This window comes from Nerophis lumbriciformis, linkage group LG21, assembly GCF_033978685.3.
Source record: "Nerophis lumbriciformis linkage group LG21, RoL_Nlum_v2.1, whole genome shotgun sequence".
Taxonomy (NCBI): Eukaryota; Metazoa; Chordata; class Actinopteri; order Syngnathiformes; family Syngnathidae; genus Nerophis; species Nerophis lumbriciformis.
The window spans coordinates 43,477,330-43,493,311 of NC_084568.2; the positions used below are offsets into that span (position 1 = coordinate 43,477,330).

Sequence of the window (15,982 nt, forward strand, 5' to 3'; positions counted from 1 at the left end):
TTTTGTCAGCACAAACCAGTAAATACAAAGTTGGATTTTTTTAAATGACGGTGCCATTGCAACATTACGACACGGTATGAGGAAACAAGAGAAGGTAAAGTATTATTTTCGTGTAACTGTGGCTTGCGCACAATAACACTATGCCACATGAATTCTGGTAAAAGTTCTTTTTTTGATGCATCATTACATTCACCGCACAAGGTGCACCTAATTATGTTATTCTATATCCTATTTATGAAGTTTATTTTCAACCGTGACAATAGGCACAATGTTCATCTCCAATAAATATATTTAACAATGTACATTTACAAAAGGAATATTGTGATACTTTTGGAGAGGGTAGGGTGTGGTTTAATTTGTATCTCAAGAGTACGCCTCCACACACCACCCATTAACAGATAATCTCATCAAGTAGGTTTCAAATGTAGAGCAACATTTACACCAGTAATATGTAATATCTACAACAGGGTGTCAAACTCCTTTTCATTCAGGGACAAATAGCTATCCGACAACCAATTTTTAGTGTGAATATACAGTCTATGAATTTTAATATATCATCTCCTCATGATATTAGTACATAATTCCTTATGCATTTGATTGTTTTTTTAAATACAAATTGATGGACAAGGTACTTCAAAATCATAAGAGCAGGGTAAAAAACATGTTATTCTAACAAACATTTTTTGGAATATATGTTACTATAAAGGTGTCCAAACTTTTTCACCAAGGGCCACACACTAAAAAGTCAAAGTATGTCAGGACCATTTCGATATACTTTCTTTTTGTAAAAAAAAAATAAAAAAAAATAAATAAAAAAAATGCTAAAAACAGACATTAAAAAGTGTATATATTTAAAGACAAAACTTTGTATAAGCTTTGTGTTATAGGTGACAAAGTGTACTATTATTAATTATTACAGGGGTAAAAAAATAAATAAAAAGAGAAAAGACGTAATTTAATGAGAATAAGCTGACATTTTGATACAAATAACTAATAGTAATTCACTTTGTCCCTCATAACACAAAGCTGATCCTAATGTTTGTCCTTAAATATCTATATCTGTTTTTTTGTTACAAAATAAAACAATTTATAAATGACCCTCAAATACTTTGAGTGTTCACTATGCGACCCTTTGTGGAAAAAGTTTGGACACCCCTGAGTTATTAATATCAAATTATTATCTACATTTTTGCTCTTTTTTCCCATATTCTTACTGTTGTTGTTATTTAAACAATGCGGGAGACCAAGAAACTGGAGCTGCGGGCCACACTTTGGACACCCCAGTGTTTACATAAAGTTTTTGAATGGTCGGATCATTCTCAAATGTAAAAGACATGCAACATTTGTCAAAACTGAAAGAAAGAATAGGTTTAGTAAGAAAGATAAAGTGACGCATATTATTTCCTTTCACGCCTGGGCCTTGAGTTTGACATGTGGTCCACAAGGAAATGTTTTGAATCTATTGATGAAAAGGTTTCAAGTTATACTGACCATGGGTCCATCATTACCAGGAAGACCATCCAGTCCGTCTTTACCAGGAACACCCTAATGAAAGCACAAGACATTGAAAAGATTGTTTTGTGAACTGAATGTTTTTGTGTGTGTGTAAAAAATGGAACTCACAGGTTTTCCAGGCTCGCCAGGTTTGCCTGAAAATCCAATTTCACCCGGCAGACCCTTCATAAAGGGAAGGTGACCGTGTCAAACACACCTGTCAGTGTCTTCACTTCTAGTCCAGGTATTTACTTACAGGTGGTCCGGTGTTACCCGTCTTCCCTGGTGGTCCCGCTGGACCCGAAGGACCCTGAAAGAGTTATTTAATGAAGCATCATGACATGTCATTATTTCTGTTAGGGACACATTCATATATGAAATACAGTTTCTCAGTCAATTAAATATTCTAAGTGTATTTAAAATGAACTTACAGGAGGTCCAGGAAGTCCATCAACTCCAGGTAATCCACTTTCACCTTTCTTTCCCTTGGGCAGACCATGAAGAAAAACTATGATTTCATTTTGATCTAACCAGTTAACGCTCATTTATTTTAACGCCACTATTTTTCTTTTCCAATGTATTCATTCATGAGTGACCTTAGTGCAGCTCTCGCAACAAGACCAAAGCCCTTTTTATTTGTCATTGATAGTAAGTTTGTTTGGGAAGTGCTGAGCATGAGTGAGAAAGTAGGTTTGTCTGTGTGAGAGAGAGCACGTGCGCACAATAAGTCTTTGTGTCTATTTTGTGTTGAGCCGTTTAATAAAAGCATAATGTTTAGCAAACAAAATGTCCAGTCCCATGGCGATAGTAATGAAAATTAAATGATCCGAGGCAGTGTTTCTAAACCGTAGGGCAGCTGTAGTCTGTATGGGCCATCACAGGATTCAGTTGTAATACACAGTCACCACAATATCAAACAGGCTGGAGCTAAAGTCATAGACAAGCCTCTTAAGCGCAGAAATTATGACCAAATTGGTAAACCTTTTAATTTGCACTTTGGTTTTATTGATAGTTCATTTTAGTTCATTTAAAAAAGATGTATCATTATTTATTTTTAATTGTATGTACATTTTTCATCGTTTTTTATGAATCCCTTGTTTGGCATTATATTTAATTATTATATATTTTTGCAATAAGCCTGACTTAAGCCTTGATAATAATATTTGTGATTAACACATTTCATATCATTTGGCAATGTTTTTTTATCCTGTTAAATTGTAAGTACCGTATTTTTCGGACTATAAGTCGCAGTTTTTTTTCATAGTTTGGCCGGGCTCCAGTGCGACTTATATATGTTTTTTTCCTTTTTTATTATGCATTTTCGGCAGGTGCGACTTATACTCCGGTGCGACTTATACTCCGAAAATACGGTATGTTAGATATAATTATTGAATACCATTAAAATCAGGAGTAAGATTTCTAATTCAGCGTTAAAATTTGAGTGGGACCCAGGCCCCTCTGTAGTGGAAAAGTTGGGTCTCGAGTCAAAAAGGTTAAGAACCCCTAATCTGGGGTACACTTAAATATAAAAATAACTTCTATCTGCAATTAATTGCGATTAATTACAAGTTAACTTTGGACAAAATGCGATTAATCTCGATGTAATATTTTAAACATTTGACACCACTACTCATAATTGGGGATGGGCACCGAAACTCAGTTCCATAATGGCACTGGTGCTGACTTTAATGGTACTAACCAGACTAAAACTTTATTACAACTTTTTATTAATTTTTTGTATTCATATTATTATTATTAAACAACACTTATAATTTTATAATCATATCATATTTATGTATTATTCAACTTTACACATCCAAAAAGGCAAGCTAGGCAGCAACCACAACAACACAGCACTTCCTCATTTTGCACCACTGACGACTACACCAGACGAGGTTGCATTCAGGAAAACCCAAAATTTTGAGCTTCTAACATTACAACTCGAGCAAATCGTTTTTTGCACTCTATGGTGTGTAAAAATATAGAAATTATATATTTTCATTACTTGATTGGCATGAAATTCATCATTAAAAAAAAGTTGTTTTTACAAAAAACATGCATGTTTTCCATTTTTGAAGCGCCAGTTTGGGGAGCATTTTTCAAGTAGCGGTTTGGTACTTGTATGGTTGTAAACAACACCATCCCTACCTACAGTATTACGCATGAAATGGCTTTAAAAATCAGTTCAAACTGTTGTTGTACCGTTTTGCTCATATCAAGTACCGGTAGCATAGAAACTAGCAGAACTAACCTAGCACACCATTGGGTAAAAACATGCATATGGATGCTACATGGTGGCAACTAATCAGCCTTGAAAATGAACATTGAATGTTTTAAATGGACTACAACCCATTTAGTAAACAAGATGAAAAGCTGCCAGGCCAGATGTTTGCTTCATTCAGAACATCTCTCAAATGGAGCTCCCCCTACTGTTGTGAAATGGAATTAGGAATGTTGTTTGTGAGAGAACATCTGCACGAGAAAAATGCTGACACTACTTTTATGGCCACAATGTTTTTACAGGTGGATGCGAGATTGTGTCTTTTTGACATTTTTCTTTTGCATTTGTCTTTGATCTTACATTTCCTGTTACATATGCTTTTTTAACAGTCAATCGCCTTAAATAATGGATTCATCTTGTGGAAGATGGAGCTGAGTTTCATACAACAATGTCATCCTTACCCTTTGGCCAAACTCTCCAGGCTCCCCTGGTAGACCCTGTAGACCAGGAGGACCCTGCAGGTGTAAAACAGCAACAATTAATAAATAAATGATAAATGGGTTGTACTTGTATAGCGCTTTTCTACCTTCAAGGTACTCAAAGCGCTTTGACACTACTTCCACATTTACCCATTCACACACATTCACACACCGATGGAGGGAGCTGCCATGCAAGGCGCTAACCAGCACCCATCAGGAGCAAGGGTGAAGTGTCTTGCTCAGGACACAACGGACATGACGAGGTTGGTACTAGGTGGGGATTGAACCAGAGACCCTCGGGTCGCGCACGGCCACTCTCCCACTGCGCCACTAATACTTCTTCAACTCTTGCCTTTTAGCTAGCTGTGCTAACGTGGCCGTGCGATAGCACGTTGTGTAAACCTCACTCCCCGGCGCCTTAAGAGCTGCGTCGCACAATGCAGGGCTGGACACGTTAGGTTATACTTACAGGTGGTCCTGGTGGGCCATCAGCTCCTGCCGGCCCAGAAGGTCCTCCAACGCCCTAATGGAGGTCAAATTAATGACGTCATTGTAAACACAAAAACAGATGGCATATTCAAATGACAATATGTGTATTCGTTAAACAATTGCTTATTGCACTAAATTGGATCCGGGTTTGACCGTTGCCAAGGAGTAATTAGTTATGAATTTAATATTTTCATAGCTAGAACATTAAAAAAACATGAATCAACTTTTTCACTTCCAATTTGATACCAGTATTGCAGCCTTGACCATCAAGGCTTTGCAGGAAGTAGTCTTTGCCATTAGGTTGAATGTGCTAGTCTTGTCTTTGGTTGAGTCCAACAAAGTGTTTATACTGTACTACTACTTACTACACAGCAGCTGTTTGATTGTATTGTGCAGCTTAGTTGAAATTGTCATTACCAAATTTGGAGGCGGTGAAATCGCCATGTAAAATTGCTAATCAGTAGCTTCAATTAAATTAATTAAGCATTGAGCTAGCGCATTTATTTTAATATATTTCTTTCATGTTAGTAGGTCACAGAGATGTTTTGTATTTCCTGTAAGTAATACTGACATACTTTGTGTATGTTTGCCTTACTCAGTGTTTTGAGGTAAAGACTCTCAAAAGGAGACAACATGTAATCTGTCTGCTAAGCTAGCAAGAAAAGATGTTAGCGGGGGCAGAACAGACTTCGAGTATAGCAGTTCTTATATCAAATATATTGTAAACCTGGGTTTTTTGTTGATATTGGACTGATATTAACTTTGGATCAAGACCTTTTTAATCCAATACAACTGACATAATAATAGAAAATAGGACATACGGTACTGTCCTGACTTCAGGAGCCAGGGTGTCATCCAGTGGTTGATACTACCGACTCATTAGTATTTGTAGTTTATTTAAAATGTGTTTACGCTCAAAAATGCCTAATTGAGGCTACAAATATGTAGAATATGCTTTAAAAATGAAAAAAAATTGCCACATTGTGAAGCCACAAACTGAGGTGGGACGACTGCAGTAGACCTTATTCTCCAATTGTGGTACGAAGACTCAAGAGTCAACAAGTCGTGACAGCAAACACATCTGCGCTTAAACATTTTGGAAGTGGAACCATTGTTATTATTCATTTTGTTCCTGTGTTCAAGTTAAAAGAAGCTTCACACTTCACAGCAAAATAAAATGTAATAGCAAGTTTATTATAATAATAATAATAATAATACTGCACCTTTTCTCCTCTCAGGCCCTCTTTTTGATACTAAAAGGAAAAAAATAAAATATATATATATATACACAGTATATATATCTTTAACAACTTAAATTCCTAAAATAAAAGACAGAAAAACTTTGATTATTTTTGATGTATGCTTTTTTTTGTGTGAGCGGAGGCACTTACCACATCACCAGGTAAACCGGGAATTCCCCGCTCCCCCTGTGACACAGTTCCACAAGAAAGAAGGAAAGTAAATGATAAATGATAAATGGGTTGTACTTGTATAGTGCTTTTCTACCTTCAAGGTACTCAAAGCGCTTTGACACTACTTCCACATTTACCCATTCACACACACATTCACACACTGATGGAGGGAGCTGCCATGCAAGGCGCTAACCAGCACCCATCAGGAGCAAGGGTGAAGTGTCTTGCTCAGGACACAACGGACATGACGAGGTTGGTACTAGGTGGGGATTGAACCAGGGACTCTCGGGTCGCGCACGGCCACTCTTCCACTGCGCCACGCCTTCCCGTAAAGTATTACTAATCAAATTGTATTGTCCTCGAGCCACGCGATAATGACATATTTCATATTTCATCATCAATGGCGCTGGTGAAAGCGTGTATTTACTGTAACGTCATGAAAGAAGAAGTGCATTGCGTGCGTGTTTAAGCGTGGAGAGTGAAAAGTGGTAAGTCACTAATTGCAGACAGACAAGACGAGTCTGTTTGCTTTGATGCTACAAAGAGGCGTGTCTGGGTGTACACCATGATTACAGACTACCTCTTTATGATTTATATCTACATTATGTACAATGATGCAATGTGTATGTTGCACAAAGAACATGTGTGTGTGTGGGGGGGGGGGGGGGGGCATACCTTGTCACCTTTCACCCCGCTGGCCCCAGGAAAACCAGTCAGTCCCCTCAAACCCTGAACAAAATGATTATTTGGATTTTTATTTCCACTACAACATGAATCAAAGACTTACATCTTGGCCAGGAACGCCAGGTTTTCCAGGAAATCCATCCAAACCGGAGGTCCCCTAAAAGAGACAAACTTTGAAATAACCTGCTCTAGGGCACTCCATGCTGGTGAAAAGACAGATTTATTCGTCCATCCATCTTCTTCCGCTTATCCGAGGTAGGGTCGCGGGGGCAGCAGCCTAAGCAGGGAAGCCCAGACTTCCCTCTCCCCAGCCACTTCGTCCAGCTCCTCAAAGGGGGGATCCCGAGGCGTTCCCAGGCCAGCCGGGAGAGATAGTCTTCACAACGTGTCCTGGATGTGCCCGAAACACCTCTCTAGGGAGGCGTTCGGGTGGCATCCTGACCAGATGCCCGAACCACCTCATCTGGCTCCTCTCGATGTGGAGGAGCAGCGGTTTTACTTTGAGCTCCCCCCGAATGACAGAGCTTCTCACCCTATCTCTAAGGGAGAGCCCCGCCACCCGGTGGAGGAAACTCATTTCGGCCGCTTGTACCCGTGATCTTGTCCTTTCGGTCATGACCCAAAGCTCATGACCATAGGTGAGGATGGGAACGTAGATCAAATGGTAAATCAGCAGAACACCATCCCCACCATACACGGTGTTGACATTGCACTGCTCCCCCTTCCTGAGGCGGCGGATGGTGGTCCAGAATCGCTTCGAAGCCGTCCAGAAGTCGTTTTCCATGGCTTCCCCAAACTCCTCCCATGTCCGAGTTTTTGCCTCCGCGACCGCTGAAGCCGCACTTCGCTTGGCCTGTCGGTACCTGTCTGCTGCCTCCAGAGTCCTATGAGCCAAAAGAGCCCGATAGGACTCTTTCTTCAGCTTGACGGCATCCCTTACCGCTGGTGACACCAGCGGGTTCTAGGATTACCGCCACAACAGGCACCAACCACCTTGCGGCCACAGCTCCAATCGGCCGCCTTGACAATAGAGGTATGGAACATGGTCCACTCGGACTCAATGTCCAGCGCCTGGAATTGAAACTCTCTCTGACAGGAGACTCTGCCAGGCGTTCCCAGCAAACCCTCACAATGCGTTTGAGCCTGCCAGGTCTGTCCGGCATCCTCCCCCACCATCGCAGCTAACTCACCACCAGGTGGTGATCGGTAGAAAGCTCCGCCCCTCTCTTCACCCGAGTGTCCAAAACATGAGACCGCAAATCCGATGACACAACTACAAAGTCGATCATGGAACTGCGGCCTAGGGTGTCCTGGTGCCAAGTGCACATATGGACACCCTTATGTTCGAACATGGTGTTTGTTATTGACAATCTGTGACGAGCACAAAAGTCCAATAACAAAACACCACTCGGGTTCAGATCCGGGCGGCCATTCTTCCCAATCACGCCTCTCCAGGTTTCACTGTCGTTGCCAACATGAGCGTTGAAGTCCCCCAGTAGAACGAGGGAATCAACCGGGGGAGCACTCTCCAGTACTCCCTCGAGTGAATCAAAAAAGGGTGGGTACTCTGAGCTGCCGCTTGGCACGTAAGCGCAAACAACAGTCAGGACCCGTCCCCCCCACCCGAAGGCGGAGGGAAGCTCATCCACTGGGTTGAACTCCAACGTGCAGGCTCTGAGCCGGGGGGCAACAAGAATTGCCACCCCAGCCCGTCGCCTCTCACTGCCGGCAACGCCAGAGTGGAAGAGAGTCCAGCCCCTCTCAAGAGAACTGGTTCCAGAGCCCTTGCTGTGCGTCGAAGTGAGTCCGACTATATCCAGCCGGAACTTCTCCACCCCACGCACTAGCTCAGGCTCCTTCCCCCCCAGCGAGGTGACGTTCCACGTCCAAAGAGCTAGCTTATGTAGCTGAGGATCGGACCTCCAAGTGCCCTGCCTTCGGCTTCCGCCCAGCTCACACTGCACCCAACCTCTATGGCCCCTACTATGGGTGGTGAGCCCATTGGAGGAGGGACCCACGTTGCCTCTCCGGGCTGTGCCCGGCTGGGCCCCATGGGGACAGGCCCTGCCACCAGGCGCTCGCCATCGTGCCCCACCTCCGGGCCCGGCTCACAGCACTCAACTGTGATATTTACATTGATGCTAATGTTAACGACATGGAGAAGTGTCCATCAATGACGGACCACTAAAGTCTTACCATCAATGCCATTTTTACAGCAGATCAGAGTGAACAAACTATAAAAACACGTCGTTATACGTTTTTGGAAAACAATTATGGTATTTTAAAAGTAAATTGATTGATTTATGTTTTTAATATCAGTGAAATATTTTGTAGACAATTAAGGACATCTGAATTCGATGATACTTAGCTTCATTGATCACCATCATGTTTGCTAGCTTACAAACAACTATTGAGCACTTTTTTTGCAGAGTGCCGCTAGGTCACTGGTTTGTGTGAGTGACAATAAGAAAAGCTCTGACATGTATACATCCCCAAACCCAGAATATTTATACATATTTATCTGTGGCCAGATCTACAAAATTGCACTGTTAATCATAAGATTGTTATTTATATATTTACAGTATACCAAAGACTATAAAAATGGGACCCATTACCTCCCTGCTTGGCATTCAGCATCGAAGGTTGGAATTGGGGGTTAAATCACCAAAAATTATTCCCGGGTGCGGCCACCGCTGCTGCCCACTGCTCTCCTCACCTCCCAGGGGGTGAACAAGGGGATGGGTCAAATGCAGAGGACACATTTCACCACACCTAGTGTGTGTGTGACAATCATTGGTACTTTAACTTTATTTCACCCCAATTTAAGACAACGGCTCACTTTTGTGTGTGAGTGACTGGGAGAAAAGCTATGTTAAGTACAGTAAATAATAAATAAGTTAGTGTTTTCCATATCATTGTTCTCTGACTTGTTTCACTGCATTATTAACTTATGCCGCTTTGAAAATGATGTCGAGTGGTAATTGTTTTTCGCAACATTTAGTGGTCACAAAATCAGTAAGTTGAATGATGCAGACACGTTTGTTACTGGATACTTTAATACACTTCTGCCTTAAAGACTTTGTATGTGTAAGTAATATGCAACTATAATTATTTAATACTAATTTATATTGACAAATGTGTTTATAATGACATTTAGTTCAATGATTATGTATGTCTAGCTTGTGTGATATTGTGTGCTTAGCTGTTGTGTAGCTGCCAGTACCCTATAGCCTAGCATGTTTACCTTCTGTAAATCACTTTAATAAAATGAAATAAATAATGTGCTTATTGGAGGACTAGATGTTAACTGGCTGTCCAACTCAGCACAAGTGAAAACGCTGCAGGACTGCTTGTATCGCACATATCACACACAAGTAAACACACTGCAGAACTGCTTGTATCGCACATGATATCACATACAAGTAAACCCGCTGCAGGACTGCTTGTGTGGCACATTATATCACACAGGTAAACACGCTGCAGGACTGCTTGTATCGCACATGATATCACACATTTTACATGTTATCTGATATTAGATTTTTGTCTGATATTAAACAAATATCTGATATCGATATTAGGAAACCACTAACCACATTACAAACTAAAAACCATATTGCCATTTTTTCTTCATGCTCATGCTTTTTTTTGTATTTGTATTAATTGGCTTGTATTGCTAATATTTAAATTATTTTTTTTATGTTTTTATTTTCCATTAAACAACGCATGGCAAGGCTTAATAATGGAAATGAAACAATATATATTCTCCATGCTTGTATCAGACATGATATTTTACATGCACGCAACTATCATCTGATACATTGCTTTCTTTGCTGATATGGGACCAATATCAATGTGGGATTAGGACACCCCTCACCTTAGCTCCACTTTGCCTTCAAAACAAGTCACTTTTTCAGTAAGGAACTCTACCAACAAATGTCTCACAGCCTTCATGGAGCATAAAGGTCATGTGGGTGACTTCATCACAAGTACTTGACTACTTGTGACCTGCAGGAAATTGCTGACTAGCAGTTTGAGTGGCAGGCAGGCAGGCTGTGTAGAACGGTGATGAGATTTCAGCATGACATGGACCTGTTGCACATGTGGCAAAGTAATCATTCTTTCTTTATGAATGGTTTTGCTACTACAGCTCACGTTCAAATGAAAGATGACACGTTGCCCTTCACCTCACATCTACGTAACCTCCTGAGAACCAGCGTCCTCTGAAGTGGACATCAGTGTCAGAGGTCCACATGCAAAACACAAATGTCCACTGCTGAGAACTCAGGAGGTTAAAAAAGGTGATGACTTTCACAAGACGTCAAGAAGACTTCCACTGCTTTCCTTTTGCCAAAATGAGCCCCCACACGAGTCCAGACGGGAAATGAGGAGAAAGAAAGAAGTCACATCTGTTTGGACCATTATGACCCTCAGTAAGAGGAATGTTCTCAGACACTTTTTGCAGAATCACAAACTTGTTCCCACTATGAAAACTTGTTCTCCTACAACAAAGTAACGCATTGCTACGCTTTAAATTCCTTTCTCAATGTATGTCTATACCAGGGGTGTCCAAACTTACCGAAATACAGTATCAAAACACATGGCAGCCATTTTGATATTTTATTTTTATTTTTAAAAGCAATAAATTAGCTTCTTTTTTTTATCAGTACTGGTATAGTGTACAACCCTAAGTGTGACACATGCACAGTGTAAAAGTACCGTCCATCGCATAGTCCTCTTGCCAGCTGAATGATGGTGGCTGTAGACCTTGGCTAGAAGCTGCTTTTTAGTCGGTTTTTATTTTGATGTGCCTGAACAGTGACCGTGACAATGACAGTTTAAAAAAAAAAAAGATTTGGAGATCCAAAAAATACCCCACTCATAAAAGTGTTTAAAATAAGTCATACATATTTTTTTAACTTTCAATGCTTAAGTCTCCTAGATCAGAGGTCCCCAACCTTTTTTGCACAAGGGACCGGTTTTAATGTAGGCATTATTTTCACGGACCGGCCTTTTACGTGTGGAAGATAAATATAGCAAATAAGTGCATGAAAAATGAATACATGAAAAAACTCACCATAACGTTGAATTAGTGGGAGCCGCTGGCCTTTTCCTTTTGCAAAACAGTTCTCCATAAACTTGTTTTTTACTAATTTCTGCTAGTAGTAAGCATTTTTTTGGCTTAAGTATCTGATAAGACCATGGATATATAATAAAGCTAGACATACTTGCCATTAGTTACAATAGATTTCTGTGGATTTTTATTTCCATTCTAAAAGTTATGTATTCATATTTTGTGCAATATTTCATACGTAGATAGACGGTTAGCTTTTTTCGGTCCTACTTTCCTTTCGTAAATACATCTGTTATTGCTAACTACTCATATAATAGGACTATGTGCAATAATACCATCACTTTAACTTACTAGGCCAAAGGAAATGTGTATTTACTTCCTTCAGCACAATTATTATATGCAACAATTTAGCACTTCTCCATCTTTAACTACCTTGGTCACTTTGTTCATGATCTGCCTGATCTTATGTCATCAACCTGCCGTGGACTGCAGATGGAATCTAGCTTTTGGCTACAATTTGGCACCTTTACATACTATATGTTTATTAATGTGCATTTTCTCATGTAACAAATATAGCAAATGGTGACTTCCCATCAGGAGTTTTATAATACATCAATGAACAAGCTTATTGATGTGTCTGGTGGGACTGGCGATAGTTAAGTAGAAGAAATTCGGTCTGTTATAAATGATTTAATGTCTCTGTGCGGCCCGGTAGAAAATGCGTCACGGACCGGCGCTGGTCCCCGGACCGGTGGTTGGGGACCACTGTCCTATATCAACTTTAGATCTGTCAACTTTGAGTTTTTATTATCTTTTATGCCCTTTTTGTCAAAGAAAACTATGTTTTTTATTTAACAAACTAATATGTACAATATTTTCCCCCCAAATGTGTCAAAATGGAATATTGGATGTGAAGTAATTAGAGCCTTGAAAAGGTTAATAATTCATAACATTGATTTTCATTCATTGTTATTTTTTGAGCAATGACAGAAACAAACTATTATTAGAGTCAACATTCCAACTTTTTCTTGTTACATTTCACCTGTTTGCCTCTTTATTGCACTTTTTAATGTTTTTATTTTAGTAGTATTTTTAGAATGTTCCGCAGACTGTAAAAAAATAAACCGCGGGCTGCAAATGGCCCCCAAGCCACACTTTGGACACCACTGGTCGACACAAATGTGGAGGGTGGATCATCGAAGAACAAATGTTGGTGCATGTCTTGATCTAGGTGCCAACAAGATTTTGGTTTTTGTGTAATGAAAAACATTTTAGAAATTAGATGTTCAGAAGAGATATAATTAAATTAGGATTAAAAACCAGAAATGCATTTTTGTCTTCTGTAAGCGTTATTTCAAATGCAAAAAACTACAAAATAAAATTGGTTGTGTTGTGGAGGACATCATGACATCAATTTCTGCAGTTTTTAAAAAGGTAGACACAAGGATCTACTACAATGACTTTTTCAACAGAAATGGCCGCCTTGCCTTAATTGGGGCAATAAGCAGAATTTTTTGGAAGCCATTTTTAGGCTATTTGACCCAAACTTGAAGTTAATTAGATGCATATTTTGGACTTAATTAACAGTAATTTTGAATGTACAATAACAAATGTAACATTATTATAAAACCCAAACTGTTAAACTCTGTGTTTTTATTCATTGTTGTTTGTACTCTTTAGGTTATGTGAACTGCTAAACTTGATTTTCATAGTGAATAATGGTGACAATAAAATGTTCTATTCTATAATTAATGAGCAAATCTTCCTGCCTAAGGCATCAAACCCAGTATTTGCAAGACCAGTGCATTCAAGTCACAGGGGACAATGACAACGTTAAAGGAAATGTGCTATTATATTATTATCATCAGGGACTGAGCAGGAGGGGGCTAGGAATATGTATCCATTGACATTTACTAAACGGGGCCCTCACACAGCGTGGGATCTGCCTGTAGAGAGGGGCGGCCCTGCATTAAAACGTGAAAATACATGTTAAATAAAAGAAACTACTACCGTATTTTCCGCACTATTAGCCGCACCTAAAAAACACAAATTTACTCAAAAGCTGACAGTGCGGCTTATAACCCGGTGCGCTTTATATATGGATTAATATTAAGATTCATTTTCATAAAGTTTCGGTCTCGCAACTACGGTAAACAGCCGCCATCTTTTTTCCCCGTAGAAGAGGAAGTGCTTCTTCTTCTACGCAAGCAACCGCCAAGGTAAGCACCCGCCCCCATAGAACAGGAAGCGCTTCTTCTTCTACTGTAAGCAACCACCCGCCCGCGTAGAAGAAGAAGAAGCGCGCGGATATTACGTTTCATTTCCTTTGTGTGTTTACATCTGAAAAGACCACAAAATGGCTCCTACTAAGCGACAGGTTTCCAAGACGCAATCTCTCCATCCGCACACGGACTACTATTTCACAGCAACTGCCTAAAGACTTTCAAGAAAAGCTGGCTACTTTCCGTGCATATTGTAAAAACAAGATAGCTGAAAAAAAGATCCGGCCAGAGAACATTATCAACATGGACGAGGTTCCACTGACTTTTGATATTCCTGTGAACCGCACTGTGGATACAACGGGAGCACGTACGGTGAATATTCGCACCACAGGGAATGAGAAGTCATCCTTCACTGTGGTTCTAGCTTGCCATGCTAATGGCCAGAAACTTCCACCCATGGTGATATTCAAAAGGAAGACCTTGCCAAAAGAGACCTTTCCAGCCGGCGTCATCATAAAAGCTAACTTGAAAGGATGGATGGATGAAGAAAAGATGAGCGAGTGGTTAAGGTAAGTTTACGCGAAGAGGCCGGGTGGCTTTTTTCATGCAGCTCCGTCCATGTTGATATACGACTCCATGCGCGCCCACATCACGCTGGTTTTTAATATATTATTAAAGTTTGACTGACCTATCTGACTGTTTTTTTGACATTCCTTTAGCGCAGTTAGATGCGGCTTATAACACGGGGCGGCTTATAGGTGGACAAAGTTTTGAAATATGCCGTTCATTGAAGGCGCGGCTTATAACCCAGGGCGCCTTATGGTGCGGAAAATACGGTACTTGCATACTATTCATCATAGGATTGATATTCATACTGTAATAGAAAATATGATTATTCACTAGAAACGTGTGTCCACTGCAAAGGACATTACATCAAATAACGAAATAATAACATTTTATGAAAAAAAAATACTGTGGTATATTGTATTCACCAAAAAAACAATTATTTGATGCAAAGAAAAATTGCAACATTTTTTGGGGGGGGGTTTCAGGAGGTTAAATTTGCCCTCGTGAAAAATGTTTAACATTGTTCTATCAGTATGTAGAACATTAACTAAGAATTGTACGCTCAAATACAGAGGACACCTACTTTGGAATTATGATATTGATGTTTGCTATTTTATTTTATCCATCTATCCATTTACTTCCGCTTATCTGAGGTGAGGTCACGAGGGCATCAGCCTAAGCAGAGAAGCCCAGACTTCTCTCTCCCCAGCCACTTCGTCTAGCTCCTCCCGGGGGATCTCGGGGCATTCCCAGGCCAGCCGGGAGACATAGTCTTCCCAACGTGTCTTGGGTCTTCCCCGTCGCCTCTTACCCCTCGGACGTGCCCTAAACACCTCCCTAGGGAGGCATACTGATGCCCGAACCACCTCATCTTATTAATGTTTTATTTTATTTTTTTGTTGCTGTGTAAATTGTGACGTTTTGGGGCAGGTGTCTTTGCAAGACCTTAGTGTCCTCTTAACCTGTCCTGCACATATTTTTGCTTTACATCATGGGGGCCCACACTTTTTCTGCAGGTGAGCTACTTCTCAATTGACCAAGTGGAGGGGATCTACTTCATTCATATATATCACTTATACTGATTTATTTATAAAAGAGAGGTTAACAAGTTAAAGGTGTTTAATGATAATACAAGCATGTTTAACATTCCTTTCTTTCATGAAGACAAGAATATAAGTTGGTATGATTGTGATGACTTGCATTGATTGGAATCAGACAGTAGTGATAATAACGTCCACATTTTCAAATGGAGGAGAATAAAAGTCCTCCTTTCTGTCCAATACCACATGAAAGTGCTTGCTTTTTGTTTGTCCAGCTTCCATACTCCTTTTTATACACTTTAC

General features: G+C 40.2%; 1 protein-coding gene across 1 annotated transcript in view; it reads right to left on the reverse strand.

Annotated features, from left to right (window-relative positions):
* The window catches only part of col22a1 (collagen, type XXII, alpha 1), an 88,899-nt gene that overhangs the window by 38,653 nt on the left and 34,264 nt on the right, over positions 1-15,982 (reverse strand). Inside the window, 10 exon segments of the mRNA XM_072915632.1 lie at positions 1,492-1,545; positions 1,624-1,677; positions 1,751-1,804; positions 1,926-1,979; positions 4,177-4,230; positions 4,664-4,717; positions 5,907-5,936; positions 6,075-6,110; positions 6,771-6,824; positions 6,883-6,936. Of these exon segments, the coding sequence (XP_072771733.1) occupies positions 1,492-1,545; positions 1,624-1,677; positions 1,751-1,804; positions 1,926-1,979; positions 4,177-4,230; positions 4,664-4,717; positions 5,907-5,936; positions 6,075-6,110; positions 6,771-6,824; positions 6,883-6,936 (498 nt within the window).